Raw genomic sequence first — 16,801 nt, forward strand, 5'->3', positions numbered from 1 at the left:
GTGTGTGTTGTGTCTGTATGTTCTGTACAGAGAACTGGAGAATGGTGTTTCCATTGGTTTAACTTTAAAAGACCAAAGCTCTAAATTCTCTGATGGCATATTGGTCTCGGCATTTAAAGTTAAATAATAATTTAATAGTGGCCTATTCTGCATTTTAACTGCTTTGCAAAGTATTTTATGAATATTGAACTAGTTTGGAGTGTATTAACTATGAACATGGATGGGGAACGAATAGGTTTCTGTGGATACCACCTCAACACAGCTGTCTTGCAGAGCCAACTCCACACTCATCGAGTGTTCCACCAACTATTTATCAGGTCTAAGTATGAAGCCTGACGGGAACTGTAGTTCCATAACTGATAACCTCGTGGCAGCGTAACGCCGTGTGAACTACAGCTCCCAGAGTGCCTCGGGGAGGACTGCGGGGTGATTACGCAGGCGCCGTTGAGCGCCCGGTCTTTGTTGCCTCCGTGGGGCTGATGCGGATTGCCTGCTGCCGGCGGGAACGACTGTGGAGAGGCCGCCGCCGCCGCCCCCCACCCCCCACCGCTGGAGGTGAGCGCCGTCATGTCCCTCCCAAACCCACGCCGTCTCATTTCAGGTAACACCCCCCCCCCCACCTACATCTAAAACAAAGAACATTCCAGCACATTACAGGCCCTTCGGCCCACGCTTAAGAACCTACCCCATAACAATCTACCCCTTCCCTCCCTTAACCCTCTATTCATATCTATGTGTCTTTTAAATGTCCCTATCGGACCAGCCTCCACCACTACCCATATGACCCTAAGATATAGGAGCAGAAGAGGCCATTCAGCCCGACAAGTCTGCTCATCATGGCCTGATCCATTCTCCCACTCCCTGCCTTCTACACATAATCTTTGATACCCTGACTATTCAGATACCTATCAATCTCTGCCTTGTATACACCCAACGACCTGGCCTCCACAGCTGCCCATGCTGAGAAATACCTGAGGTTCACCACTCTGGCCAAAGAAATTCCTCCATTTTAAATGGACACCCTTCAGTCTTGAAGTTGTGCCCTCTTATCCTTGATTCCCCTTCCATGGGAAACAACTTTGGCATGCCTACTCTGACCAGGCCTTTCAACATTTGAAATGCTTCTAAGTGGGCCCCCTCAGACTTCTGAACTCCAAGGAGTACAGTCCAAGAGCCGTCATATGTTCATCATATACAGTACTAATTCTCTTCATTCCCAGAATAATTCGTGTGGATCTTCTCTGAGCCCTCTCCAATGCTAGCACATCATTTCTTAAATAAGAACTCGAAAGCTGCACCCTGTATACCAAATGAGGCCTCACCAGTGCTTTATAAAGCCACAACCCTGCAATGCACCACTCTTTGTGTAAATATAAAAATAAGCATCTTCTCCAATTCCTTTAGGGAATAGGTGTCCCTCATTCCTGTCCTCGTTCTCATAAATCCCTTTCAAATCCCCTCTGCAACACAACAGTCCAGAAATGTGCAGAACACACTAGCTGAGAAAATAAATCCTCCCTTGATCTTTCCTCTGTTCTCCTCCGTCCTCCCTGCGATGCCGAGCTTCATCTCTTGAAATGCGTTGCCCAGAATTGGCTATTCTTTTGTGAGTGCTGGGGTGGGGATTGCGAATGAAGTCTAGTTACTTGCTCTTATCACTGGAGTAGTTTATTAGACCATTTATCTGTTATGGGAAGAAGACGTGGGAGAAGATGGGAGGCACGGTTAGCACAGTGCTCTTACAGCGCCACCAACCTGGGTTCGAATCTGACACTCTCTGTAAGGAGTTTGTACATTCTTCCTTTGCATGAATTTCCTTCAAAAACTTATTCTCCTAAGTAACATAAAAAATAAAGAATTTGGAATTGACTTGGAAGATGCACAAAAAAGATTTGTTAAGATAGCCCTAGCCGTAGCAAAAAAATGTATTATGTCAACCTGGAAATTGGAAGATAATTTGAAAATACAACAATGGTATATAGAAATGAATAAATGTATTCCATTAGAAAAAATAACATATAGTTTAAGAAATAATATTGAAATATTCGAACAAGTATGGGAGCCTTACATTAAATACAATAGCGAAAACCTACCGGGGACAAACATTACCTAAGTTGATGGAAGGAGAAGGAAAGAAAAGAATGGACTCTGTAGAATTTCTGGTGTATTTTTGTTGAATGACAACATTGTCTGACTGAATTAATGCAACCTAGATTGTATACCTAAAATGGATGAGAGGGGAGGGGGGTGGGGGGGTGGCTTGGGAGGAGGGAGGAGGGAGGGGGGGGGGAGAAAAAGTCACTGTAAATGTGTGAAAAAGAAAAAGTGTATATCATGGCTATTGTGATTTATGGTGTGAAAAATAAAAAATTTAAAAAAAACTTACCAGGAATGTAGGTTAATTGGGTGGCATGAGCTTATGGGCTGGAAGGGCCTGTTACCATGCTGTATGTCTACATTTAAATTTATAAGCTACATCTAGAGGAAGTAAAAGTCAATTAGTGTTTTGGGTTTGAGCCCTTCATCAGGGATGTGGAAAATCAGGCTCAAGCCTGAATAAAAAGGTGGGGAGGGGGAGGAGCACAGGCTAACAGGTAAGAGATCATAGGTGAATACAGGTGGGAGGGGTGGAAAGCTGCGAAGTAATGGGGGGAGAGGGCTAAGAAGGGTAGCGTTCTGATGGAAGGAAAGGGATTGGGAAGCTGAAGGAAAGGAGGCAGAGGGTTAGGGAAAGAGAGAGACCGGGGGATTTAACGGAAATTGGAGAAGTCGGTATTAACGCCATCTGGTTGGAGAGAGAATATAAGGTGTTGCTCCGATTTGTGGGTGGCATCACCTCAGTAGTGCATGAGACAGGAGTTCAGTGTGGGAATGGTGGACCCCTGCATCTGTAGATTTTCTTGTTTATCTGATTGCAGTGACCTGCATGGTTGGGGAGGTGTTGTGTCGCACGCAGCGTTTTGTGAAATCTGATCACTTTCTTGGGGCATCTGAGAAACCAGATCTAACGTACGTTTGTGAAACTCAGAATTTCCTTTAAGTCCTTCTCCTGGAGGAATAAAGTTTCTGTCATTGGAGTGGGCGGAATGAACAGCAAAGAAACCTTCACATGTGTTGGAGTTGGAATCAGATTCTGAATATATTGGCATTAACGTGCCATGAAATTTGTTGCTTTGTGGCAGCATTACAGTGCAAATACTGCTATAAATTTAAAAATAAATTAGTCCAAAGAAAGAGAAAGTGAGGTCATGTCTGTGGTTCACTGTCCATTCAGAAATCTGATGGCAGAGGGGAAGAAACTGTTTTTGTACCATTGGGTGCTCGTCTTCAGGCTCGTGTACCTCCTTTCTGATGGTGAGAAGAGTGCATGGACTGGGTAGGAAGGGGTCCTTGAAGTTAGAGGCTGCTTTATTAAGACAGATCCTCTGTAGATGCCCTCAATGGGAATGAAGGCTGAGTTCAAACTCTCTAGTTTTTTTTCCTGTCCTGTGCATTGACACCTCCGTACCAGACAATGATGCAACCAGTCAGAGTGCTCTCCATGGTTTACCTGTAGAAATGTGCAAGTCTTTGGTGAAATGCCAAATCTCCTCAAACTCCTCTCAGTTTTCCCACTGGCAAGCCTCCTTTGTTATTGCATCAACATGGAGCGCCAGGATAGATTCTCAAAGATGTTGACAGCCAGGAATTTGAAGTTCTTTACTCTGTGTTAATGCCTTGCATGAGTCCTCGCCTTCATACCCAGGCCTGGTCCTGCGTCACTACACCATATCTGCAGCTCGCTCAGTGAGCTTGGAGTGATGGACTTCCTGCTCTCGTACCTCTGGGATGGAATTTAATGTGCCTCAGGATGGCAGTAGAAACCAGATAATTTGCTTGTTCCTCTAAAGGTAGCCCTGCATGTTCTTCATCTACAATGCTGATAAAAAATCTGGCCTGTAACAGTGGCTTGGGTTTCACCATGAATTATACAAGTAATTAGTCTTTATTATTTGGGCTTTAATAATTAAAAGATTTAACTGATCTTCCCAAGGTCAATGCTCAAAGTATAAAATCTCCCGAATCCTTTGGCCAGGAGTCAGAACCTTTGCTCAGAAAGTAGTTGGTCAGCAATGAGGTGTAATCGCTGCTGTCACCTGCTCAAGGAATTGATTTCAGAACATCGGGAACCTGCATGTTGGAGGCGAGTTGGGCTTTAGTGTGGAACCCCAGTGAGGAGGATACCTGCGGCAGGATGATCCCTGTTTGGAGACACCGTCACGCAGACAGGGAGACAAGGAGGTTCGAGTGATGGTAGACTCCAGGCTGGCAGAGAGGAGGGTGTGGCGAGGGACTTTGGGTGAGGGCAGTGAAAATAAATTGAGGATTTTTATTAGTAAAATGCTGGAGTGTGGCAGGGATGATCCTGTGCTGGAGTGTGGCAGGGGAAGGGATTATTGCTCACACAATTCTTCTTGTGAGTAGGTATATGCCAATAAAGAGTGACAACAATGTACATTAGCATAGACAAGGAGGAAGTGACAAAGGTTGGGAGATTAAGCTTATTACTTACATTTAAGGAAGGTGGGATTTTCTCATGTTTTAGCTATATAAAACATTGGTCAGGCTGCACTTGGTGTATTGCATGAGTTCTGGTCACCCAGGTACAGAAACGATATAAAAAGTCAAACACAAAAGTCTGCAGAGACTGTGGTTGAGATAAAAACACAATGCTGGAGAAACTCAGCAGGTCAAACAGTGTCCTTTATACCTTGATAAAGGTTGGTTGTATATCTTTATCTTAGCTATGTAAAGGACACGATGTGATCTGCTGAGCTTCTCCAGCATTGTGTTTTTACAGAAAAGATGTGGAGGCTTTGGAAAGGGTACGGAAGGGGTTTGTTTACCAGGGTGTTGCCTGGATAAAAGGCAAGGAACTCGCGAGATTGGACAAATTTGGGTTGTTTTCTCTGGAGAGTCAGAGGCTGAAGAGGCAACCTGAGAGGTTTATAAAATGAGAGGCGCTGATGGTCAGAATCTTTCTCCCCAGGATGAGGAGGATATGTGTTTAAAGGGAAGCGGAGGAGGAGATTAAAGGAGATGTGCGAGGCAGGTTTTTGTACACAGACTGAAAGATGCCCAGAATGGACTGCCAGGCGTAGTGGTGGAAGTAGGTGTAATGGTAATGTTTGAAAGGTTTCTAGATAGACAGGTGGATAAGCAGGGAATGGAGGAATATGAATCATGTGCAAGCAGCAGAGTTTTATTTTAAGTTCGCATCATGTTCAGCACAGACCCCTTGGGCAAAAGGGTCTACTTCTGTTTTTATTCTGCTATACTAAATCTCCTATTATGGTTGAATTGACTCTGGATAAGTATTTGCCATCTGGCTTAGAAACCACCTACCTTCAAACATTTGTACCATTCCTGCCCTTGTTACCTGACTGCCTGGTGTGAACCCTGGCAAGAATAATTACATTAGAATTCATTCTATTGCAGACTTTTTGCTCATGTCTGTAAGTGGGACTGACAGTCTGATTCGCCGATACTGAGGAGGATACTGTCATTGCCAGTGGAGTCAGCACATATTGCGATCTACAGGGCACTTGTCCAACAGTAAGTGAAGTCTCACTGAAGGTCTGGATTTGATGCTGAATGGGCCATGAATGTTCTAAAAGTCTTTTGATCTTTTGAGGTGAGGGGCCCAAGCCAGAGAGGTGATATGCGGTGCCTGCCGTGTGAGCTGTGATGTGCGGAGTGTCCTAGACGCCGGGACGGTCTGCAGCCTGTCTCCCCATGAGGAAGCGGCTGCGTTGCATTCGTGCCGCAATGCGCCTGCTCCTGAAGTGCTTGCGCCTGGGCCGCAGGCGGCAAGGCAAGTTCTTCCACCATGCTGGCACCTATTGGAGCTACACCAAGTTGTGTGCGAACTCCCTGGTCTACAACTCCTTCACCAACAGCGACGTGGTCCTTGACTCCCTCTTTGAACCCATTTACTGGTTGGTGGACCATGTGACCCGGTGGTTTGGCGTGGTGAGTGTCACCTCTCTTCTTTCTTACACCAAGAACATAAAACCGGATCAGGAATAGGCCATCCGGCCCATCGAGCCAACTCCTGCATTCAAAAAGATCATAGCTGATCTGGCTGTGGATTCAGCTCCACCTACCTTCTTCTTTTCTATAACCCTTAGTTCCCCATATATTCAAAAAAATCTATCTGTCTTAAATATATTTAATGAAGCTGCCTCCACTGCTTTCTGAGTGCGGAGAATTCCACAGACTCACCACTCTAGAAAAAGCAGTTCCTTTTCTTGTCTTAAATCTACTCCCCTGAATATTGGGGCCACATCATTTAGTTTTAGTCTCACCGACCACTGGAGACAACTTTGTTGCCTCTATCTTTTCTATCCCTTTCATAATTTTGTATGAATCTACAAGATCCCCTCTCATTCTTTTGAATTCCAGTGAGTACAGTCCCAGAGGACTCAACCTTTCCTCTCAACTCTGGAATCAACCTGGCGAACCTCCTCTGCACCACCTCCAAAGGCAGTGCATCCTTCCTCAAGAAAGGAGACCAGAACTGCATGCAGTATTCCAGGTGCAGCCTCATCCATACCCTGTACAGTTGCAGCATAACCTCCCTGCTCTTAAATCCCTCCATCAATGAAGGCCAACATCCCATTTGCCACCTTGATTACCTGTTGCACCTACAAGCCAACGTCTTGTGATTCATGTGCAAGCACTCCCGAGACTCTCTTCACAACAGCATGCTGCAGTCCTTCACTATTTAAATAATAATTGATCTACTATTTTTCCTTCTAAAGTGGATGACCTCACATTTACCATTTTTGTACTTCATCTGTCAGACCCTTGCCCACTCTGTCCATATCTCTCTGCAGTCTCTTCACATCCTCTGCACAATTTCCTTTTCCACTCAATTTAATGTCATCGGCAACCTTAGATACACTACACTCGTGTGGTGATGGGACAGTGTAGAGGGAGCTTCGCTCTGTATCGTGAACATATATTGTGAACCGTTGTGGGCTCAACATCAAGCCTGCGACACTCTGCTCACCACCCATTGAGAAGAACCCTGCACCACTCCATGAACAGCAGACAGCGCTGAAGGAGTCATTGGTAAGGTGTACACCACATAGGGATCAGGGATGTTAGATGGCATTGGAGCCATGCCCATGTTAGACAAGGAACAGGCAGGTAGCATGTTGCAATCCTTGGTTGATACAAGTCAATACACATTCACTAGCATCAGTAGTGTTAAATGTGATGTGACTGAGTTGTACTGTATTTGTATGAGTGGAAGCAACTCCTGGTGTCTGTGCTGTTAAGTCTAATGTGACTGATTATGCTGTGTTTTGTGATTGAGAGTCCTCGTGTTCTATCCCTGTTGCGATCCCCTTATGTGTGTTTTAATAAAAATCCTTCCTGTGTTCAGCCTTTATCCAGGCTTGTTGCTCTTTGAATCCACCAAACTTTACCCTTCCCACACAACAGCCAGGCTGCTTCAGTGGGAGGGGTGGCGTTGTCTCTGGTGACTTACAACCATTTTCACTCCCCCCACCCCCCCCCTCCGAGGGTGCCCTATCCCTGCTCTGCCAGCTCACCTCCTCTCCCACCTTCTCCCTCACAGGTGTTTGTGGTCCTGGTGATCATCTTGACCACAACCATCGTGTTGATCGTTTACATCTGTGTGCTGCCCGTCATCCTGAGCACATACCCAGCAGGATGGGTTGCCTGGCACCTCTGCTACGGACACTGGAACCTGATGCAGATCGTCTTCCACTACTACAAGGCAGTGTGTACTCTCCCAGGACACCCAGCTGAGGTACAGAGACCCTAGACCCTGAACAGCACAGTAACAGGCCCTTTGACTCACGTGTCTGCATCAAACATGATGCCCATGGCTGCTGCTTGCCCATGATCCAGATTTCTCTATTCCCTGTATTTTCTTGTCTCAAGATGCCTCTTAAACACCGCTATTTTATCTGTTTACCATTATCCTGGCAGCCTGTTACGCGCACCCACTGTTCTCCATGTATAAAAAAAAAATTAGTCTTGCACGTGTCCCTTAAACATTTCCCCTCTCATTTTAAATGCATGTCCTCTAGTACACGAGAGCGGGGAGCTGAGAAGTAGGTCTCCTCTGCTTAAAATGCAAGATACTGCCCAATTGGAAGGGAAGAAAGGAGGTTCGAGGGACGGCTAGGGTAGGAGAGAGGGTTTATTGAGGATCCTGTCTGAATTGACAGAGGAAGCATATCCGATTTGCTTTTTGGGTGGCAGAGTTGAGGTGATGATAGGAACAGAGAGAACAAGACTGAAGGGCAATGACATATTAGTGCCCTAAACATCTTTTAGTTCATTTACAGCTAAGGCAGTAATTTTGGTCACTCAGTTGCTCTAAAGAAGCTTTTCTTCATTGAATAAACTCTATCCGTGCTGTCCCTGCTTTCGGAGTGCGGTTGGGATAGTATTTCTTACCCTTTTTTTCCCCCAAGATTTATTTACATAATCTTCATCAGAATATTATAACTAGCAAAGTAACATGAGACCATCCGTGTCCAGGATGTATTCCAGCCCCTGCAGCACCCATTGACCCCTGGAAGGCCTCTGAGAGAGGATGCAATGGGACAATGTAGAGGGAGCTTCATTCTGTATCTAACCCGCGTTGTCCCTGCCCTGGGAGTGTGTGATGGGACAGTGTAGAGGGAGCTTCGCTCTGAATCTAACCTGTCCTGTCCCTGCCCCGGGAGTGTGTGATGGGACAGTGTAGAGGGAGCTTCGCTCTGTATCTAACCCGTACTGTTCCTGCCCTGGGGGTGTGTGATGGGACAGTATAGAGGGAGCTTCTCTCTGTATCTAACCTGTCCTGTCCCTGCCCTCATAATGTGTAGAGGGAATTTTACTGTTTCTACCTGACACTTTACCTGCTCTGCAAGTTTTAAATGTTTTTTTTAAATTTATTCTTGCAGGGTAAAAGTGATGTTCCAATGGTTTCCATCTGTAGGAAGTGTATTAATCCTAAGCCACCACGTACACATCACTGCAGCATATGTAACAGGTGAGGTAGCACCTGAGCCGAGATGGGAGTCTCAGACCAGAGGGCATAGCCTCAGGATGAAAGGACGTCCCTATAGAACAGGGATGAGGAAATATTTGTCTTGGGGCAGCACGGGTAATGTAGCAGCACAACACTGATAAAGCACCAGCAATCAGGACCTAGATTCAAATCTGGTGCTGTCTGTAAGGAGTTTGTACGTTCTCCCCATGTAGGTTTCCTTTGTGAGCTCCGGTTTCCTCACACTCAAAATGTACCAGGGGTTGTCGGTCAATTGGGTGTAATTGGGCTCATGGGCCAAAAGGGCCTGTTACCGTACTGTATGTCTAAATTTAAATTAGCCAGAGGGTGGCGAAACTGGAATTCGTTGCCACTGAAGGCTGTGGAGGCAAAATCACTGAATAGATTTAAAGCATAAGTTGTTGATTAGAAAGATATTTAAGGTTATGGAGAATGATATGAAGGAGAAGATGCATCAGCCATTATTTAAATCGGTGGTTTTCAAACTTTTTCTTTCCACTCACATACCACTTTGTAATCCCTAGGCCATAGGAGCTCTGATTAGTAAGGGATTGTTTAAAGTGAGTGGAAAAAAAATGTTTGAAAACCACTATTTTAATCGCACCTAATTTGTCTCGTTATGTGCACGGTTTCATGACTCCAAAGGAAATGGGCCAATGACAATTTTTTTCAAGCAAAATATTTCAGTAACAATTGGGCCTAGAGCAGTGATACTCAACCTGCCCTTTCCACTCACATCCCACCTTAAGCACTCCCTTACTCATCACAGAGCACCAATGGCCTAGGGATTACTTAAAGTGGGATCTGAGTGGAAAGAAAAAGTTTGAAAACCACTGATTTAAATGGTGGAGCAGATTCAATGGGCCAAATGCCATTTCTGTTCCTGTCATGTGGTCTGGTCTTTATGTACAGATGCACCAAAATTCTAACTTGTTTTAGCAACACAGGGGGAATGTAAGAGACACCAACTACAATGGTATTAATTACAACAAGCTGCCAAGATGGAAGAAGAGATCATACATTTTACAATTTTTAAATGAAGACATACTGCATGGTAACAGGCCATTTTGCCTTATGAATCCAATTACACCTGATTGACCTACACCCCCGATACGTTTTGAACAGGGGGAGGAAACCGGACCCCTGGGGAAAACCCACAAGACACAGGGAGAACGTACAAACTCCTTACAGACAGCGTGGAATTTGAACCCGTCTCGATCACTGGTGCTGTAAAGGTGCTGTGCTAACCACGCCGCCCTAAAAGGATAGATAAATATTAAGAGTTGTAGTTAGTGCAAGAAAATGAATGGATGTTTCAATCGTAAAGATGGATTTTTTTGTGGTCCTAGAGTAGGTTAGGGTTAAAGAACTATGGGGAAGTTCATGAGGCAGATAGCTGTTGGGAAAATATCTGTTCTTAAACCTGAAGGCACAGAACTTCAGGCTTCTGTACCTTCTGCCTGAATATAACAGTGAGGAGGTTGTGACCAGGGGGATGGGGGACCTTTATGATGTTGGCTGCCTTCCTCGCATTATTGGGTGTGTCAGCAGAAGCTGTTCCCAGTGGAGGGTTTGGAGAAAAATGATGATTGGAGGAGACAAGCCAAAGACTGCCCAACATGAGCAGTGGAACATTCATCCAGAACTTTCCAAATTTATCCAATTTCCCCTTTAGAAAGGGAATAATTGTGGGGCTCAAGAACAAGCAAGGAAAAGGGACAAACAGAGAGACCCATCACTGGTCTGGTGAAGCAAGAGTCGAGGAACTAAGTGGGTCAGGCAGCATCTGTAGAGGAAAATGAAGGGATGATGTTTCAGATGGAGGTGTTGCTATAGGATGTGATGAAGAATCTCAGCAGGAAACACTGGTTGGGTTGAAGCTATCTATTTGAGGACCTGGATCTCGCTGCTCCTTGGGAATGGGGGAGGGAGGGAACAGTGAGGATTTATCTGTGGCTGTATTTACAAACAGTTCCGACCAGGAATTGCAATCAAGGGTCAGGGAGGTGGGGTCAGGTGGTAGTGACTGCCAACAAATCTGTCAGACTGAAGTGGCCATTGATAAGGGGGAGAGAATTGTTTGGTTAGAGGTGATTGGCCCACAGACTCTGCACTTTACTGCCCAGGACATGCTCACCTCGGTGAAGCAATTACTGCAAGGTCAGTGTACTCTCCCTGGTGCCAAGCTGACAATTGACTGTCTCACTGGTTTCTTCTAACGGCATTTATTGGGTGGGACTGTTAGTGAGATTCAGACAGCAAGGATTGCAGGGAAGGGACAGTGAAGAACCAGAGGGTTTTTGTAATCCGGCAGTTTTCAGTTGCTTGTTCTGACACCAAACTTTTATTTCCCCATCAGGCCACTAATTAGCACTTTCTTTTTCAGATGTATCTTGAAGATGGACCATCACTGCCGTATCCTTTGTTTTATGGCTTTGTTCTAATAAAGTCAGGTGGCCAGAGATCAGTCTCAGGCATGAAGCTAATACACTTAAAGCATGGGTTAGATACTGAGTGAAGCTCCCTCCACACTGTCCCATCACACACTCCCAGGGCAGGGGCAACACAGGTTAGATACAGAGTGAAGCCCCCTCTACACTGTCCCATCACACACTCCCAGGGTAGGGACAGCACGGGTTAGATACAGAGTGAAGCTCCCTCTACACTGCCCCATCACACACTCCCAGAGCAGGGACAGCACGGGTTAGATACAGAGTGAAGCTCCCTCTACACTGTCCCATCACACACTCCCAGGGCAGGGACAGCATGGGTGAGATACAGAGTGAAGTTCCCTCTACACTGTCCCATCACACACTCCCAGAGCAGGGACAGCACAGGTTGGATGGTAACCTTGAAATAGTTGTGCATTTCTAAAGTTGGAGCTGGGTGAATGTCAGGAGCTTTGGCATCAGCTTTCTCCACCTGTTTGGTAATGCCTCCTGATTGTGTGACACAGCCTGGTTGAACAACTGCGTGGGTCATTTCAATCACCGCTACTTCTTCTCCTTCTGCCTGTTTATGACACTGGGCTGTGTGTACTGCAGTGTGAGCAGCAGGCAGCTGTTTGTGGACGCCTACCTCACCATCAATGTAAGTGACCAGTCGGTGAGTGATTCCTGTATCAACATCTCCTGCAGAAGGGTATTCTGTATTTCCAATTAGGATGGTCCAAGGATGAAATATCAAATTAATGTACCTGAGCACCTCCACTCAGTTTATTTTAAACTGAGTTGGTACACTTTACGAGGACTAATTAGGGTACACATGTTCAGTACAGCCTATTGTGTATGGAGGAACAGAGTGACCTCTGCCTAGGGATCCTTGAAGGTGGCAGCACAGATAGATTTGATGGTGAAAAAGATGAATGGAAATTTTGAGACCCACAGGAGGCTGCAGATGCTGGAATCTGAAGCCATACACAATCTGGTGGTGAAAATCAGATGGTCGAGCAGCATCAGGGGAGAGAAAAAGAACAGTTGACATTTCAGGCCGAAACCCTTTATCAAGACAGGATGTGAAGAACACAAGCATCTCTTATCCACATCCCCATCAAGACCACTCTACCAGGCAGCATTCTGTGTTTCTTCCCAGACAAACCCTCCACCACACACTTTAGGTCTGGTGTGTGGTTCCCTCAGAGATCCCTCCCCCGCAAACGCTTGGCGTAGTGCCCCGCAAAGACCCCACCCATCCACACTCTGATTGTGATCTCCAGAGATCTCTGCTGAATATTTTCTCTTTCTCTCTTGCAGATGTCCACAGCAGCTCCCACAATTTCATTCCGAGAAAGGGCGTACCACAAATGTATCATTTACCTCTGGGTTCTCTGCAGGTCAGTTTTAACGTCAGCTGATCTTGAATGTGACTGAGTGATGTACTGTGGGATCTGATATCTCCTTCGGAGTAGGTTCCATTTTGAGGTGTTGTTAATGTGCCCCCCCCTATCTCTCGCACCTAGTTCGGTGGCCCTAGCCCTCAGTGGCCTCACCTTATGGCACATAGTCCTCATCCTCAGTGGGGAGACCAGCATCGAGAGGCACATCAACAAGAAGGAACGGCAGAGGCAGAAGCAGAAAGGACTGGTAAGTTGTTCGACCAGCAACTGAGCCCATGGGATGTATTGGCTGGGGGCATGCAGTTGTGTGAAAGAGTTTTGGATTACTTGGACACTGGTGGCATGTTGTGGTGAGAAGGAAAGTTATAAGGACACAGGAACAGAAATAGGTTATTCAACCCATCGAGAGGGCCCCATCATCTAATCATGAACTGATCCATTTTCCCCACTCAGCAGGATTGCCTGGCTTTCTCCCTATAACCTTTGATGCTCTGGTTAATCAAGAACCTACTAATCTTTGCCTCAAGTACATTCAACGACCTGGTGTCCACAACCACCCTTAGCAACAAGTTCCTCAGATTCACCACCCTCTGGCTACACAAGTCTCCAATTTCAGTGGGGTGGCTTTATTGGCCGAGATCAGGGGTGGAGGGGGTTTGTCTCAGGGCAGTTGCCCCACCCCAGTGCATGTCCGAACAGCATGATTTTAATTGGTGAATGTGCACGTCTTCAGGCTAACACTGACCCTGTACAATAGATACATCTCTATCAGTTACAGGGGGATGGATTTTGGTGGTTCTCTCAGAAAGGAATCTATCTGGTTCCCAGTGCACCCAAAGCAGTGGAGGAGTTGAGGGACTGATCCTCTTTTCAGCTTCTGACTCCAAACCTCCAAGTGAAGACATTAATGAAGGAGGCACAGAGTCATCTTGTGTCTCCTGTGTCTGTGGCCTTCATGCAGCCAGTGCAGTGATCACATTGCTCCCTGAAGTGGGTGCAGCTCATCCTGCTGCCCACGTAGGTTGGGTCCAGGTAATTCACCGGCTCTTGGAACACAAGCAATTCCAAGATTTGTTCCATCCAATTCTGGGCTGAACGGAGGAGGGAGGGCTTCCCCCTTGAGGTCATGGTGGAAGAGTTTACACTCCCAAGGGATCCATGTCAGAGATCAGGCAGCTTGAGAGGGAGTTCCTCAGCTTGGTCAAGTTGTTGAGGACCAGCCAAGTGGCAGATGTAGTCAGGGAAGCTGTCCACTTCTGCTCTCCAAACTCGAGAAAAGGTATACTGCTTCCACCCTTTCATCTCCCCTCTGCACTCAGTCTTTTTTTTTAAAATATTAGTTAATTCTTTATTTGTATATTATCAAGTTCGAGCATTGGTAAGGTGTGGCGGCTCACCACAAGACAGGCGAACTGGCTCCGCTTGTAAGCCACGCAGCGGGGCAGCCGGGCAAAATGGCGCCGTCGGGGGTTTCCCTTCCTTCCAGCTTGAGGCTCATGTTGGAAGACCCTATGCTGGGGCAGGGCGGCATTGAATCTTAGCTCTAAGATGGCAGGGGATTCGTGGAGGATCTCGTCGAACTCATCCCTGGCGGTGATTTCAGGCCTGCGGGCTTCTGCTGTGTCTAGTCGGGTGGAGTGGAACGTTCGGGCATTGACCAGCGTTTTGCCTTTCACGTCAACAAGTCAGCTGTGAGCTCCGAGGAAGTCGGCCCCTAACAGCACGGTGCCCACGGAGGCTAGGACGATCCTCCAGTGGAACTTCTCCTTCCCGATCTGGATCTGTGCCCTGTGGGTGCCATAGGTCCTGATGGTGGAGCCATTGGCCACCCACAGAGTTGGACCTCGAGATCAGGCATTCAGTCTTGATGATGGTCCAGCTCAAAATGTTAACCATTCTTCAACTCCCTGAGTTCATCTAGCTGGCTGTTGATTCTGAATGGCATTTCGATTCACTGAGCTCTTGCTGGTTCTGGTTAGTTTGCTGCTAATTTTCTTTTCAACATTTTCCTTTCTGAACAGGTATTCCGAAATCCCTATCACGCAGGAAAGCTGAACAACTTGAAATTATTTCTTGGAATAGAAAAACCCAGGTAAAAATGTTTGTTGATACTGCCAACTGCAGGATCAGGATATCCAGAAAGAGGGTGGTTGTGGGCTGTGGAGATTCAGCCATAATTACAGTGCATCCTTGTCTCATTCCTCACTGACTCGGGCATGCTCTGATGTGGGGATAGCAGTGTTAATGGCCACTCTCCTGTATTTCAGCCACTGGATCACTCATTTGCTGCTCCCTTCCTCTCACCTGCCACATGGAGATGGCATGACATGGACACTGCCACCAACCTTCAGTGCAGAGAAGACAATATTGGCAATTTGATGAAGGACACTGGATCAGATATCTTTGATCGGTGTGAAGGGGACGCATGACATGCAGGGATCGTGGATGTACCTGCTCATCGTGGAAGGGGTGCTTGAACTGAAAGCAAGCAAGTTATCGATCAGTGCTCAAAGGCAATTTCGCAAAAGAAGCAATGACATCCATGGTAGTTGATGAGTGTTCTTATGGTGAAGCTGTGCTTTACTGGATTGAGGTTACCAGGGAGTATTGATTCTTTTATAGACAAGAACTTTTTAAAAAGGGTGGTCAGACAAAATGAAAGACCATTTACTGAAAGGCAACAAAACCCCCTACAGTGAGGGGAATGACTCCCCTCATTGACAAGAGTTGTAGAAAGGTAAGGTCTCACTGGAAGGAACTCTGGGCGTGGGAGGGCTAGTAATCACAGTGTTTTAACATATTAGGATTGCTTCAGAAGGCTGTACCTGACCTTAAACTAATGGACCAAACCCCTCACCATTTAGATGGTGAGGAGAAAAGTAGTTTCCCTTTGGTTGGATAGACTTCCAGTGATTTAAAACCCTAAGCTGATTATTTTAGTAGGCAAAATTGTTGCCCAGTTTGTATGACTGTTAATAGTTTGCTTTCCTCTGTTGTTGAGGCTTTATATTAAATAGATGGAAAGCAACCAGATGTGATTATCAGTGCTCCACATAAGCAAGCAGCTGATGGGTGCTACAAGGATGGGGCAAAATGCCATTCCATCTCAGGGACAGAGGTCATTGACATCACCCTGCTCATGTTCAGAAAAAGGGACCACACCAGGAATCCCTGGTGGGAGGTATCCAGGGTAGAATTTCAAACTGGTACCTTGAGAGGCATCTTTAAAGAACTCTTGTTCTTGGCATCCTTCCTTCAGGCTGTCAACAAAGCTGATTTTATAAATCGCCATCTCCATGATCTAGTACCTGCTCGTTATTAGCAGGCAGAAATCCAGCTGGAAGAAGTGGAACATTGAGGAGCTTCCTCCACTCTTGGTTAAAGTATCCATGCATCGTATTGACCTCGTACCGAAATCCCTTGGTCTGGGCTTTCTACACCAGTATGCAGCATTCATACATTCCCTTTAACATTTTATGCTTCCACCCCATGTGTTTGTGATGTGACTAGCTACACTACCATTAATCACCCAATGTACTGTCAACAATTGTACCTTTAACAGAGGCAAATCTATGTGTACTGGAGAACAGAAAACTTACAAATAAAAGTTTATTGTTGATTATTTCCTCTTTTGTTGCACAAACTGCAGATACTAGTTGTATCTGCTCCATGTTTTATGGGAGGCTGAAATTTACAAATTGCCAACTGAACTGTAGCGCATTACACAAATGTGCTGGAGAAGCATCTAGGAAAAAAGGGTAACCAAGGTTTTGGGCCTGGGCCCTCATCAAGCAGGCAGGTGCCTTTCTGTAGAAAGTTTGTCTTCAGAGTTGGAGACAGATCAAGATTGGGTAGATTGTAACCAGAGATGGACCAAGTGAATTGGAGGT

At 46.0% G+C, this 16,801-nt stretch overlaps 1 protein-coding gene across 4 annotated transcripts; it reads left to right on the forward strand.

The window, feature by feature from the left end:
* The first annotated feature begins 436 nt into the window (after window positions 1-436).
* LOC138744331 (palmitoyltransferase ZDHHC16-like) lies at window positions 437-16,533 on the forward strand. 4 transcript variants are annotated; one of them, XM_069900291.1, is made up of 11 exons: window positions 438-601; window positions 5,479-5,595; window positions 5,675-6,012; window positions 7,628-7,822; window positions 8,970-9,058; window positions 11,463-11,491; window positions 12,033-12,181; window positions 12,829-12,908; window positions 13,035-13,158; window positions 14,933-15,003; window positions 15,179-16,533. In XM_069900291.1, exons 3-11 carry the CDS (start codon window positions 5,776-5,778, stop codon window positions 15,288-15,290), a joined length of 1,086 nt encoding a protein of 361 aa, XP_069756392.1. In that variant the 5' UTR covers window positions 438-601; window positions 5,479-5,595; window positions 5,675-5,775; the 3' UTR covers window positions 15,291-16,533. The 4 variants fall into 4 exon arrangements, with proteins under 4 accessions (XP_069756395.1, XP_069756392.1, XP_069756393.1 ...); XM_069900292.1 differs by having other exon boundaries at window positions 438-555; XM_069900293.1 differs by having other exon boundaries at window positions 440-601; window positions 12,033-12,166.
* The last annotated feature ends 268 nt before the right edge of the window (window positions 16,534-16,801 follow it).

The sequence above is a fragment of the Narcine bancroftii genome, chromosome 10, assembly GCF_036971445.1.
Source record: "Narcine bancroftii isolate sNarBan1 chromosome 10, sNarBan1.hap1, whole genome shotgun sequence".
Taxonomy (NCBI): domain Eukaryota; kingdom Metazoa; phylum Chordata; class Chondrichthyes; order Torpediniformes; family Narcinidae; genus Narcine; species Narcine bancroftii.

What these genes read in the sequence shown, in the direction of transcription:
- LOC138744331 (XM_069900291.1), top strand. Translation starts at nt 5,776, where the DNA reads ATGAGGAAGCGGCTGCGTTGCATTCGTGCCGCAATGCGCCTGCTCCTG. An exon ending in TCCCAGGACACCCAGCTGAG is followed by an intron (nt 7,823 to 8,969) that starts GTACAGAGACCC and finishes TTATTCTTGCAG; the next exon opens with GGTAAAAGTGATGTTCCAAT. An exon ending in CTTGGAATAGAAAAACCCAG is followed by an intron (nt 15,004 to 15,178) that starts GTAAAAATGTTT and finishes CCTGTATTTCAG; the next exon opens with CCACTGGATCACTCATTTGC.